Source organism: Haliaeetus leucocephalus, unplaced genomic scaffold, assembly GCF_000737465.1.
Source record: "Haliaeetus leucocephalus isolate CR32 unplaced genomic scaffold, Haliaeetus_leucocephalus-4.0 Scaffold616, whole genome shotgun sequence".
In the NCBI taxonomy this organism is placed as follows: domain Eukaryota; kingdom Metazoa; phylum Chordata; class Aves; order Accipitriformes; family Accipitridae; genus Haliaeetus; species Haliaeetus leucocephalus.
This window is the reverse complement of record NW_010973052.1, coordinates 3,353,147-3,366,329: the sequence shown is the minus strand read 5'-3', so window position 1 is coordinate 3,366,329 and position 13,183 is coordinate 3,353,147. Positions and strand designations below refer to the sequence as shown.

Below are 13,183 nucleotides of genomic sequence, written 5' to 3'. Positions count from 1 at the left end.
CCCAGCCCGGTGCCCCCCGGCGCGTCCCCCTTTCCCCAGCGATCCCCCGCGGCCACCTTGCTTGGTGGCCCCTCGCCTCCCCCGGCACCGTGCACCCCACCGCCGCCGGGGTCTGGGTAGTGCCCTGTCAGGCAGGGCCTCCCCTGCCGCCATGAGGAGCCCTAATTCCTCTCCAGCTCCTTGGAGACCTCCTTCAGGGAGGACATCATCTCCTCGGAGGCCTCCTCCGTGCGCAGCCCTGCCTTGGGTTGTTCGCTGTGGGGAGACGCGGTGGCCACGTCTCCCTGAGTGCCCTGGGGTGGCCTTGGCTTCTTCAGGGAGACCCCCCTCACCACGCTGCAGCCCACCAGCGCTCCCCTTTTAGATTTACCCACCGTGGTCCCGTCGTGAGGAATCGCCCCATGTTGGGGAGCGAGGCCTGGCTGAACGCTAGCGTGTACTTGTAGATGATTCGCCTTAAAGTGTATTGAAGCATAAAATGACATTACATTTGGCAAAGCACGTTAGCATTCAGGGGATTTAAAATAACTGGTTCTTTTGTACTATGTTTTACTAACAGGGAAGAAATTTGTGTATGTTGAGCCACCTAGGAGAGTTAAAGACATACTTGAAGAAGAGCTTTATTTTCGGACAGAAGCATGCCATGTTAAACATCCAGCTGCAGGTAATCTTCCTTATCAGCAAATGGCAAGTGTTTGTCAGGGCAAATATAAATTGTTTTAAGGAACTGTGGCAAAATTGTTATTTTCAAAAAGCAGCCCCAAACAATTATGTAATAGCCTGGGGAACATTTAGAAACAGAACAACTGCATGAAGTCTTTGTTAATTTTTTTTCATCTGAAATTACAGGACCATAGAGAACATCAGTATGATCTATTAGTTTAATAAAACAGAAACAAATGCCAAGCAGTAGGGAGGTTTTGTTACCTTTTTCTTTGAAAGAAGTGCTGTAGTTATTAGAATACTTTCTCCCCTTCTGCTGTTCAGAACTGAAGTTGGTGAGGTAAGAATGATAAAGGTAAATAAAGGACAGGTAAACAGTGAAAGCAATTAGAAAATCAGTCTGTTTAGGCAGCTAATGGAGGATAAAGGTTATGGAGAGACTTGATTACAGTAGGCAAATGAGGAAATGGAAGTCTAAGAGGAAATAAGGTGTTCAGTCTAGCTAGACTATTAGAAGTTCCGAGAACTGGAGGTAAAAATGAGATAAGATCAGAAAAGAAATAATTTGCGGTTTTTAACAAAACGAGAACTTAATGCTGGAACAATTAAACGAAGATCAATTAGATTCACCATTTTTAATACACACTTTAAATATTTTGCACTTAAACCGCTAGCCCTGGTCCAAGCTCTTTTGCTAATCTTGGTGCAGTAATGAGCCTGAAGCCATGTGACCCATATAAGACAAAACTCACATCATGCTGGTGCTCTCCTGCAGCCATAAGATCTATTAATCTAACTGTAGGAAATTAATTTTAAGAAGTTTGTAGTGTTTAGGGATAGGTCATCTTATCTGGTTGACTATGAGATTTTATTGCCTTTATCAGCCAAGCCATTGTATTTTATTAGGTACCTCTGTGTAGAGTCCACTGAGTAAAGCTCGTTATTCCACAGCTTCCCTCATTAGTTTGTACAAGTGATTGGTGTATTTAAAAAAAAAAGCCTGATTAATAATTTGGATTTGCATGATTTAGCTCCTTGCTTTTCTTGGATATGTAATAGTGCCTGTTTTAGTATCCAGGATTTTCTTACAGAGAAGGTATATACACGTATATTTGGTTTTGGCTCTTTATGTACTCTCACCAATTGTTTTGCGTCCTCTTTTAAAAAGTGAATACTAAATCTGATCATGGTATTTCAGTATTTGTATCACTAGTAACCTGTAGAGAGAGAGAGAATCACCTGCTTATTTCAGCGCTAACATTAGCACTAGGACCTTGAACTGTCTACTGTTACTCCTAAATCCATGATGCTTTTGTTCCACAATACACAGTTCCCATTCTGTAGCCCCACATTCTCTTCCATAGAATAAAGCTATTCCTTAGTTATATTAAGCTGCATTTTGTTGGAATAAGCCCCTACTATGTTTCCTAATTATTACATTGTCCACAAATGTAATAAGGGCATTTTTGCCTTTGTTTTGAAATTTGGAAAATTTTTTAAAAAGTCTGGTTTCTCACATAGGATTGAGACCCAAATCTAAACTCAATAAAAATGAATTTAAAACAGTTGGATTCACAGAAAAAATATGTATAAGTTAGGTGATTTAATCAGTATCCTGTCAGATGTAAAGACCATTTGAACCTGCAACTCCATTACTGTGATTAGGCTTCTTAGGCAATTACAGCACACACCTGCAAATGAATGAGATAGGCTCTGTTTATAGTAAATGGAGAGAAAAAGGCACTTTGAAAACGCAATTCTTCTGACTTGTCCTAGGGACCTACTGTTGCATGTGTCATGCTCTACAAGTGCCTGTTCCTTTCCCATTGACTGTAAAGGGGTTCTGGACAAGTAGCTGAACTGCAGATGCTAACATTGGTCTGCTCATGTATCTCAACAACTTCAGCAAGTACCTAGTTCCTTTTCCATCTGTATACATCTGGAGAATTAGAGATGCTCCCTAAGTGGTTGGGGCTCTGATAAACAACAATTGTCAGGTTGGATGGTTACTGATTTACATAGTTTAGATGATTAGTAAGTTTATTGTTTCACATAAAATAGATGGTTAGTAAATTGTAACCTTTCCACAAAATAAATAAGCTTTTTTCATTTGTTTTGGTGGTGTTGCAGGGGGGGATTGGTTGGGGAGGGGGTGTTCTGCTATCTTTTTATGAGGGCGTTTGGTATTCCAGTATGACCAATAAATCATGTTGGATGCATCAATGGTATTACTGCTGTTTCTCATATGTTATACATCAGCTGCATCCTGCTTCACCTAGCAGCCTAGCAGTCCTAAGCTATTCTACAGACAGCAGAGAGTGTTGTGTATCTTTAGCAATCTGAATTGCTCTCTGAAGGTCTCAATCTCTTTTCATTAACTATGGAGGAAGATTAGAGTGTTCTGCTTAACTACTTCTAATTACTGTATAGACCAAAGGGACTGTCTTTTAAAAGTTACATTAGTTCTAGAACAAGTGGAAGTAATCAGTTATAATGGTATTATTTTGACAAATTATTAACAGTGGCTCTGGAGGGAATTTGGAGTTTGAAAAAGAATTTCTCCATTGGAAGCCTGAAACCAGTCTCACAGAACAGAAATGGTTTACTTTTACAGCCTCAACTCTACTCAAGGCATGCAGGAATGAAAAGTAAGAGTCAATAATGAGAAACTTTCACTGTAACACTTAATTTTAAAATTTCAGGGTAATATAATTTTATAATTCATAGACATCTCACAGGACTGCAGATCTGGTTTGTTCAATGTTATTTTTTCATCAGATTACCTACATGGTCTTACAGTAATAACCACCGGGCATCTTTTTGCAGAGCTAACCCACCTCTTCCTTTAGTAAGTAGCCAACAGACTTGAAATTTTTGCATAAGAAACCTGTTTAGGACAGCTATGTTGAGTCACCTTATTTCATATTCTGAAACCTTTTGTAAACATGTGGAATAATCACTTGTTTCCTGCTGATGAGTGGTGAGTGTTGGTTTCGTGTGGATAATGAACCTTACTTGCCTTTCTTAACATCCAACCTTAAGCAATTCAAATGTTTGGAAAAGCCCTCCTTCCAAGACACATTCTGAAAGAGATTGATCCAGGTATCATTTCAGGCATTTTAGCATTTGCCTGCAATGGTCAGCTGGTGCTCTGGGGCATGTATTTCTTTCTCTACAGTCAGTGGAGTGTGGCTTTTGAGGAGCAGACCTGTTCCTTGTGAGCTGGTGGATTTTAGCATAGTCTCCTCAATGTGCCCACCTTCTCTCTTTCAGTGAAATGTATTAACTTGTAGTGGAAGGTGAAAGCTTTCAACTCTAAGGAAACAGAGTTCATTAGCTTTATGAGAGTAATATTGTTGGTACCATGAGCTTGCAGAATATATGAACTCAGCATATTTTGCCATTAAATGAAGCTCCTTCCCATGTTCTCAGGGGCTAGTGGTTTAAAAATACAGCTAGCTTCATGACTAGCACCTCTTTCTTCCTATCTTGATCTTGTGAGCTCTGGAGGTAGTGGCATCTTAGTTACAACAGCAGCATGAATTAAGTTATTGCTAGTATAAGAAGCATTTAACCAGTACAGCCTTCTGCCACGCTGCCTTTGCTCTAGAGAGAGTACTTGTAGGAACATTTTGTTTATAGAGCAGGCCTAATCTGTGCCAGGTATTAACTGCAGTCACTTCTGGTACGTGCTTGAACAAGGAGAGTTTTAGCCACACCATAGAAAATACAACCAAATAATGCCTCAGAGTTTGGAGACGTTGGCACAATTTTAAAACTCATGTACCTGAGGCTTCTAGTGAAGGCATGCAGTTGTCAAAGATCAGGATCTCTGTTTCCCATGAACATCCATGAGGGAAGAACAGCATTAAAATAAAGCAATTTATTCAAATTGTTTTAGATGCTGAAATTTATGGGCTTTTTTGGTTTTCCTTTGGGAATTTAGATGTACCTTCATTCCCAGGGACTGCTGCTAGAGACAAGTGATGCTCTCCTCACTAGCTATACTGCCTGTTGTGCAGCAGAATAGGCAGGTATCGTGAGAGAAAGGGTGGCAGAAAAGATACAAGACAGGAGAAAAACTGGGAGCAATCTGGCTTCAGCTCCAATACTCACCAAACTGTTTCCATTCACACACCCTTTTCTGTGTAAGGATCTGGAAAAGAAATGAGGTGGTAATATACTAATTGGGAGATGGAGTAGGTACAGGCTATGGAAATGGACAAAAAAGAAGAGGCGTTTCTAGAGAGAAGATGAACCTACTGTGTTTAGTGCCAGAAGGAGAGGCACCAGCAAAAGGAAAAGGAGGAAGCACAGACAAGGGGAATGAAAGAGGAGACATAGAACAGAAGGTCAGGAATTCCTGAAGGGAACTGGGGAGAGGAGAACATAGTTCAGCAACACAGAGATAGAAACTGTAAGAAATGAAGGGAAAAGATGTATGAGAAATAAGTAGAAGAGTCAAAAAGAAAAAAATATATACTCGTGTTGCTGAATTTACTGAAGTTAATGCATTTATTTTTGCTTCTGCCATTTACTGCCTTTCCCTAGAAGTGACTAGTGGTTTGGGGGACTTGCTCTGTGGTGTCTCATCCATGCTTACAGCTGATCTTGTTTTTTTACAGATTGATGAACTTTAGTGCTACGAAGACCTGAGCCTGTTGTGATGTGTCAAATCAAACATTAAATTGACTAGTTGCCTTTAGAAACGTAGATTAGTATTTCTAAGATTTTGAAGAAAGTACTGTTTGGATAGGGAGCCATTTCCTTGGTTGTTGTTTTATTCCTATCCTCCTACTGCTTTTTAACCAGATGTAGTAGCCAAATCTGATCCACGTTTCAGCCAGTGATGAAGATGTCACAATCCAAAGACAACAAAATGTTCTTGCTGACAAAAATGGGCTACTGTGAAACTTGACATTTTCATAGGCCTCTCTGTTCAAAGTGATTCTAAGTTCCAGCAGAAGATTGTAAAGTAATTGAAGAAATGCCTTAAAATGCCTTAGACAGAGTCCATTCATTAAACTGAGCAGTTCGTAAGTCAAAAGTTTGTGATTCAATATCTAGCCTGACTTACTAAAAGTTTAACATCAATAAGCCTCTCGATATATGTAAGAGTTATCATAGTGTCAAAGAACCACAGAGGCAGCATAGAACCTGAAATAACCTGTCACTAAACTCTCGGTCTTAACCATTGTTACAACAAGGTAATACCAAATGATCGTTAGTTTGTTTTGTATTATAACACCACTTAGGAAACAAATATGGATCCTTCTAGGCACTGCATAAAACCAGAACAAAAGATAGCTTTGCAAGGTCATGGATGATTTGAGGAGGTCCAGGGACAGGAGTGACATTTGCAGCTACAGAATAGCTTCAGTGCTCTGGTAGCAGACGAGGGCCTGGAAGCTCTCTCCAGCAAAGCATCTGAGCTGGCTGAGCCTGAGCCATGCAGGAGGAAGTAAACAGTGATAGTAGTTGGAGAATCCCTGCTGCGGGAGGTGGAAGCTCCCATTTGCTGCCCCAGCATGCTCTCTGGGGAGGTTTGTTGGGGTGCTGAGATCTGGGACAACGTACCGAGTCTTGTCTGGGTCTTGGACTTTTACTCCCTGCTGCTCTTCCACGTGGACACCAAATATACTGCCAGGGGAGACGTGGAGCGTATCAAGCATGACTACATTGCTGTGGGGCAAGTCAAAGACATAGGGGCCCGGGTGGTTTCTCCTCAATCCTACTGGTGAGGGAGTAGGGCTTGAGGAATTGATGGATCCTGTAGGTCAACTATTGTTTGCACAGCTGGTGCTGAAAATGGGAAGTTGGCTTTTATGACTATGGGATGTCCCCTCTTTGAGGACTAAGAACTGCTAGGATGAGATGAGATTCACCTCAACATGTAGCGCCACAGCCGTGTTTGTACCATATCTAGAAGGATCCATGATTGCTTCCTAAGTGCTGTGATAACGCAGGAAACACATAGTAGTGATCATTTGCCTGATGAACCTGGAGAACTGTAAGAAGGAGTGACAGGGGAGGGAGATGAAAACCCACCATCAAGTGAGGAGGTGGTGGACCAGGTTGGTAGGCAGGATATTTCCTGTCTTCATGTTTAACAATCCAACTTAATGATCAGTCTTTGCCTTATTTCTAGAACAATTGTAGCATGTTCTTTTCCAAATTAATAATACTTAGCACTTACTCTACAGTTTTCATTGCCAGAATTCTTCCCAGACATCCCTCCAGCACATTTGTGGGACAAACAAGCATTACTGTCATTATAAAGGAGGGTATTGTATTGTACAGTGAAAAAAAATTAACTAGGACCGATGCATAACTTAAAATCAGAGTTGAAGAATTCCTTATTTCCAGTTCTATCTCAGACTGATAATTCACATCTTTCCTAGGATGTGATCCTAAGAGGTGGAGATGGGATTTGTTTCTGGGGCTCTCAGATGCTACGGAAGTATCTAAACCAGACTGAATATTGTTAAAAGGGAAGAGTCTCAGTGACGACTTTGTGAAGCTAGACTTTGTTTTCCTTTGCTATTTTTACAGTTATCTGTGAATGAAATGGGATGTTTGTTTTATTGATTGTCTGGAACTCCTCTAACACTAAAACTTTGTTGTTATTTTTATATTAGTGAGAAGGGGAAAAAAATACCCTTACTTGGCTCCAAACCAACTCTTTTCAGCATTTCCATTTGACTGCTAAACAAAAAAAAATTATTGGCACTGAAAATTGCACCTGAGGCACTAGAGGAGTAGCTGCTTTTGAAAACATTATTCTCACTTTTTAGATGCAAATTTGATCATGAACCACACAATAATGTTTGAAAAACACTGGGTTTTCAGATAGATGCTTTGATTAAGCTTGTTGCATTTCACTTCTGCTCCTTGCTTCATTTTTATTCTATGCCCATCCCCCTGCTTTCTCATTCTTAGTATTATTTTTTTTCATGATCTTGTTTTAAAATTTTCCAAGTGAAAAGACTTTCTGGGTCTATCCTGGATTTGTGCACTAGCTCAGTTTTGCCGCAACAAAGGCAGATTTGTGAATCTCATTTGTGCCTTTGCTCCCTCTTCCTTTTTGTGCAACCTTGTACAACGGAGAAATGTCTTTTAGATCTTTTCTACTGAATATTTTATTTCAGTTATGAGGCTTGGGTAATTCTTAGCAGTCCAATATATTCATGTTCCTGACCTTTTTATGTGTCTTATCTTTCATTTGAATAAATCTAAGGAATTTGTTTGAATATAATAAAATTGCATAATATTGCAGTAATCTTATTAATATTACTATCATATTTATAATATTTCATTAAGTGGGGTTTTGGGCAATTTAGCTGTGCTCACATTTTATTGTAGTGATTTTTTTACTGTCTTAACTGTTCAGCTACCCTTTTCTCTTAGCTTTTTTTAATATTATTTCATTTCCAAACTAAACAGTACTGTTTTAAAAGACAAATGTTATCATTGCTTCCATATATTAATAACAGTGTTCAAACACTGACATCTTTCAAAGGCTACACCTACATTATCAAGCAATGAAGCACAATAAGAGGGGTTCAGATTATTAAATCAATTGGTATTGAGAGCCCCATAACTAGACTATATGTGATTTAGGAGATTTACCTCAAACTAGAGCTAGTCTTGTCTCCTGGGCTGAAATGTCACCTCGATGCTTGAGGTTCAAAGATGCCTGAAGAAAAGCTCTAGCACAAACCCTTGCCCTGTGGCCTGGGGGATGCTCACTGGGTAAATAAAATGAGAGCATCAGAGCTGGTTGCACATCACTGCCCCTGCCACTGTTGCTGTGTAAGATGCTGTCCAGTGCTCCAAAAACCAAGGAAGATTGAAATCCATTATAATGGCTAACAAATATCCACAGAGCCAAATTTGGAGTTGCTGGTACACACACACATGTCAAAGTGTCAGAGGATCATGTGGTTTCGGCAGGAAAGTTTTCTGCTACGATTTTGGCTCTGGTCTACACTGGTGAACAACAAAGATGTGTGCCGCAATGGAAGATGGAAGAACATTCTGGGACAGGATCCTCCATCCACAGTGTGCACAGCACATTTGTTTGTGCCTGTGCCTTGACCTGGAAATGTCAGCTTTACATAGTTTTAATCCAACACTGCTCACAGTCACAAGCAGAAATGTAGCCAGGCAGAATATTTTAACGTAGTATTTGCTGCATGTGCAATAACGTGGGCTTGTCTGTCCAGAAGCTGTTCATCCAACAAGGCAGGCATCAGCTTTCAACTGAATCTTCTATCTCTCATCATATTTCAGAATTTTAAACTTCCAAGCAGAAAGATCATAATCCTTAATATGAAACACTAGGTAATCGAATTACAGTCTTTTAAACTTTACGCTAAAATACAGCATGCCATTTATACAGAACAGAACTTTTATCACTCTTTTTCATACAGGATTTTGGTTCTTACTTAGCAAAAACTTGCATTGAAACCATGGGGACTATTTATGAAGAAGAGATTTCAAAGTCATTCTTAGTGTCATTTTGGTACCAGATAGCATCCTGCTACTCTTTGAAGCTGATCACGTTTTCTTAGGATAAAAAACTCCACAGGGTTTCCCTGGTTGACAGGATGTCTGGTTTGATAGCCGTGGCTGAAAATACAACCACATCTTGCAGTACTTTTAAACTGTGTTTGCAAGTCAGTTGCAATAACTTCAAAGACTTTTCTAGGCTTAAATACTTCTCAAGTGTGACAAAACAGAGTGAGTCAGAGTAGAAGAGGAAGCCAGCTGGGAAGCTCTAGGCGAAAACATTTACTGCTGTTAGAAACGGCAAACAATTAACCTTCGAATAAGCAAAATATTTTTTATTTTGCAACAGCTTCGTTACTAGCAGCCAGCATTTTATTTTAAATTCCCGACCATCAGCAGTAGTGGAGCTTACTGTGGTTTCCACAGAGGAGTTAAACCACAGTTCCCCAATTTGCATATACAGTACCAAGAAGTCTGTGTGGTCCTCGGTCCATGGAACTATCTCCTGGGATGGTTTGCCTCCAAAGCAGACAAAACCAGGTGTGTTCCTACTGGAAGGTCTGCAGGCATCTGGTAACACTACTCAACCTTCATCATGTTGTACTTCCTAGTGATGTCTGTGGAGTTTTTCCCAGCACAGAGTAGCTGATCGCGATCAAGCCACTGACGCACTGTGTCTTGTGGCAGAAATGAGGCAAACTAGAGCTGATGTGGGTTACTGCCAGGCTGGTATTTCTTCTCATGAAGAGAAATGAGATGTTAAAAAGGAGAGAGAAATCCCTCGCCTACACACATGTCTGAGGACACCTGACTCCTAACCCTGGTCCTGCCAGTGAGGTCACTCCCTGCATCCCTCACTCTACAGCAACACACCACATCTTGCTTGTAAGTTTACTACACCAAAATTTCTAGGAGGCTGCTAGACTCTTAGTTGAAGACACACCTATTGTTACTTTCTGTAGTGACTATGATCAACATCTAACTAAAATATATTTCTGTGCTAACTCCCACATTGTGAGAAGTTTGAAGAGCACATGGTGATAGCAAAATAAATGGATCTGTACTTTGTAAAAATTCTAAAATATGCCTTGAAAATGGGTTTCATCATGCTGTAGATACAAATTCTATAAAGACTTTTGAACTAGTGGACTCCTCACAACATTTAAAGGTAAACATGTATTTAGTCTCCACAGAGGCGGGTGTAACATGGAAAGGAACTTACGGTGACAGTATTGCTCATAGAAACATTTTAGGCTACTGTCCTCTCATCTGAATTTACCTAATTCTTATTTGCCATAATAGGACAAATAGGAAATGTTATAATACTGGATTTCCATGCTGTATATACTGTTGGAACTTACTGTGGATTTCAGTAATAGCTTTCTTCAATATGCAGCGTAGAGCTTTAGCTCTAGGTGAGTTGATGAATATAGGAAGTCTCATTTTGATCTCATGCTAAATAATTCTACAGATTTGTTCCCATATGACAATAGCCTTAAAATGGATGCGATTGGACTGCAGCTGAACATCATGCTGAAGTTTCACTGTGGGACTGCAAAAAATCAAAAGTAACTAGCTAACTCTTGCTATTAATCTTCAGAAGGAAAGCATTTTATTTTATTTTTTCAAATTTTTCACTACTTGGCTTATAAAGACTTCCATGTTGAGTTGTCCTGAAACATTTCATAAACCCTGAATTAATGCCAATATTTTTGCTGACTTTACTGTTTGCAGAATTAGGCCTGGCATCATCAATGTAATTGGCTAAGCTTTGGAACTGGAATGGCTTAGTACCAAATCTTCAAGCAATGGAAATGAGAACTTGACTAGACAAAGACTCCTCCGAAGTCATATATCAATGCTGAAACTTAAGTTCCTGAAGGAAAATAAGAACTGCCATTGCAGCTGATAATGATCAAATTTACTGAGTGAATCAGAGTTCTACAGAAGTCAATTGAGCTTTCCCACTGACTTTCATGGGTCCCAAATCTCTCACATTATCTGTAGAAATGGATAAAATTACTAACAGTAGAGCTTTTGGACCACTTTGAATCCTTAATTAAGGCAGACTAGGGATTGTGCTTGTTTGAGGTAGTGTTCATTGTATTGGATGGGTTCTGGATTGATTCTAAGTGCAGCTCGTGCCCTCAGAGGATTTGACTCTCCCTTAGCATTGTATTTCTACATTTGTTTGCAGTTTTCTACTGCAGTAAAATAATTTTCCCAGATTCCCATTTTGTGACTAAAATCAGTGTTATTTGTCAAGATAGGTCTTAAGTTTATTGCACTAAGAGATTTTTTTGCTACTGTTGGCTAGCATGCTATTTTGCAGACAATACTAAATTAGAAAGCAGGGTTGACATCTTGGCTTGTACAACTTCAATTCAGAGAGGCCTTGAAAAACGTGGAGTGAGCCAACAGAAACCTTGGGAAGTTCAGCAAGGAGAAAGAGCAAGTTCTGCATGTGGAGCAGAAAACTCTCATGCACTGGTACAGGCTGGGAACTGGCTGGCTGATAAACAACCATGCTGGAAAGGACCTGGGGGCTACATGAACATCAAGCTGAATGTGACTTCTCAAAAATAAAGCAAGCCACGTGCTGGGCAACATCAGAAGTACGTCCAGCAGATTGAGGGAAGTAATTATCCCCCACTGGTGAAGCAGCACCTGGAACACTGTCTCTAGTTTCCAGGCTTCTAGTTCAAGAAGGGTGTTGAGAACACGGTCCAGTGGAAGGCTACCAAGATGATGAGAGACCCTACAGCACGCAAGCTAAGAGGAGAGGTTAAGGGAGGTGGTCTTGTTTAGTCATGTGAAGAGGCGATGGGATGATTTAATGGGAGCCAGCAACTATCTGAAGGATATGAAAATGGCAGGGCCAGTCTCTTTGGATGTAACAAGGGACAACAACCACAAATTCCAGGCTGGGAGGTACAGGGTTGGACATTAGGAAAAACTTCTTCTCTGGGAGGGTGGCACAGCACTGGGACAGGCTGCCAGAGGTGTTGTAGAGTCTCTATCCTTGAATATTTTCAACACCTGGGTGTTAGTCCTGCCAGCACCTAGGTAAGGACCGTGGCTAGTGCTGGCAGTGGTGCTCCTCTGAGTGGGAGGGTGGATTAGTGACCCCCCGAGATCCCTTCCAACCAACGCCGTACACTGGAGCAGAGGCAGTAAGATACCGACTATAACCACAGCTGTTGGCCTATATTTTATGAGTGCTTACAACATGGACAACAGAAGTCTGCAAGCGCTTATGTGTGCGATTAGTAATTTATGGATGCACACGACGTGGTTACTAACCTAACGCCAACCTCACACACAACTGTTCTTTATTTTGGGGCGTAAACAGGCTTGAATCACTTTTTTTACTAATACGGAGACAAGGCACAGTGCCTTGACCACCTATGCGGTATGTAAAAGCTATGCTGCAATCCAAATGGTCAGTGAGAATTTATGCCTGGTGTAACTCCGCTGCCTTCAGGAGACCTGTATGAGAGGACCTCGGATCTATAGCTGTTGGGTATGAAAATGCGTAGTGTCGGAGCTGGAAACTCTTCAGTTCTGTACAAACAGTCTCTGAACTGTGTGAATGAATGATCTCTTAGTTCCCTGAAGCAGATGACTTGGGGGAAAAAAGTTTTGAGCCTGCCCGAGACACTTCTCCACAGCAGCTGCGTGTAACAGAGTTGGAGAAAGTAATTCTCTGGTAGCCGTCAGGTTTTGTAGTTTTTAACTAGCTGTGAGATTTAAAAACTGTCATGTAAACACAGGTAGCTCTAAGAAAGTTTTCAAAGGGCCAAACCACCCCTCTTCCTTAATTTCTTTTCGTTTCGTTTCCCAAGTCGTTCGTCCTTCCAGCGGTGCTTGAAACTGCGTCCGGCAGGACCTCAGCGACCCCCGGGGCTGCCGTCGCGGCACCTGCCGCCCGCAGGGGAGGGGAGGAGGCCCCGGAGCCCTGCCGGGGGGGGGCCGGGGGGGCCGCGCTCCCCGGCGGCGGTCCAGCGGC

At 41.1% G+C, this 13,183-nt stretch overlaps 2 protein-coding genes across 2 annotated transcripts in view; both read left to right on the top strand.

The window, feature by feature from the left end:
- The window catches only part of LOC104838502 (chromosome unknown open reading frame, human C11orf97), a 3,400-nt gene extending 75 nt beyond the window's left edge, over positions 1 to 3,325 (top strand). The window contains exons 2-3 of the mRNA XM_010578264.1: positions 560 to 664; positions 3,186 to 3,325. Of these exons, the coding sequence (XP_010576566.1) occupies positions 560 to 664; positions 3,186 to 3,325 (245 nt within the window). The remainder of the gene's footprint in view (positions 1 to 559; positions 665 to 3,185) is intronic.
- A 2,866-nt stretch (positions 3,326 to 6,191) lies between these two features.
- Positions 6,192 to 13,183, top strand: part of FUT4 (fucosyltransferase 4 (alpha (1,3) fucosyltransferase, myeloid-specific)) — a 7,907-nt gene continuing 915 nt past the window's right edge. The window contains exons 1-2 of the mRNA XM_010578263.1: positions 6,192 to 6,377; positions 13,061 to 13,183. The exon at positions 13,061 to 13,183 is cut by the window's right edge and continues 915 nt beyond it. Of these exons, the coding sequence (XP_010576565.1) occupies positions 6,192 to 6,377; positions 13,061 to 13,183 (309 nt within the window). The remainder of the gene's footprint in view (positions 6,378 to 13,060) is intronic.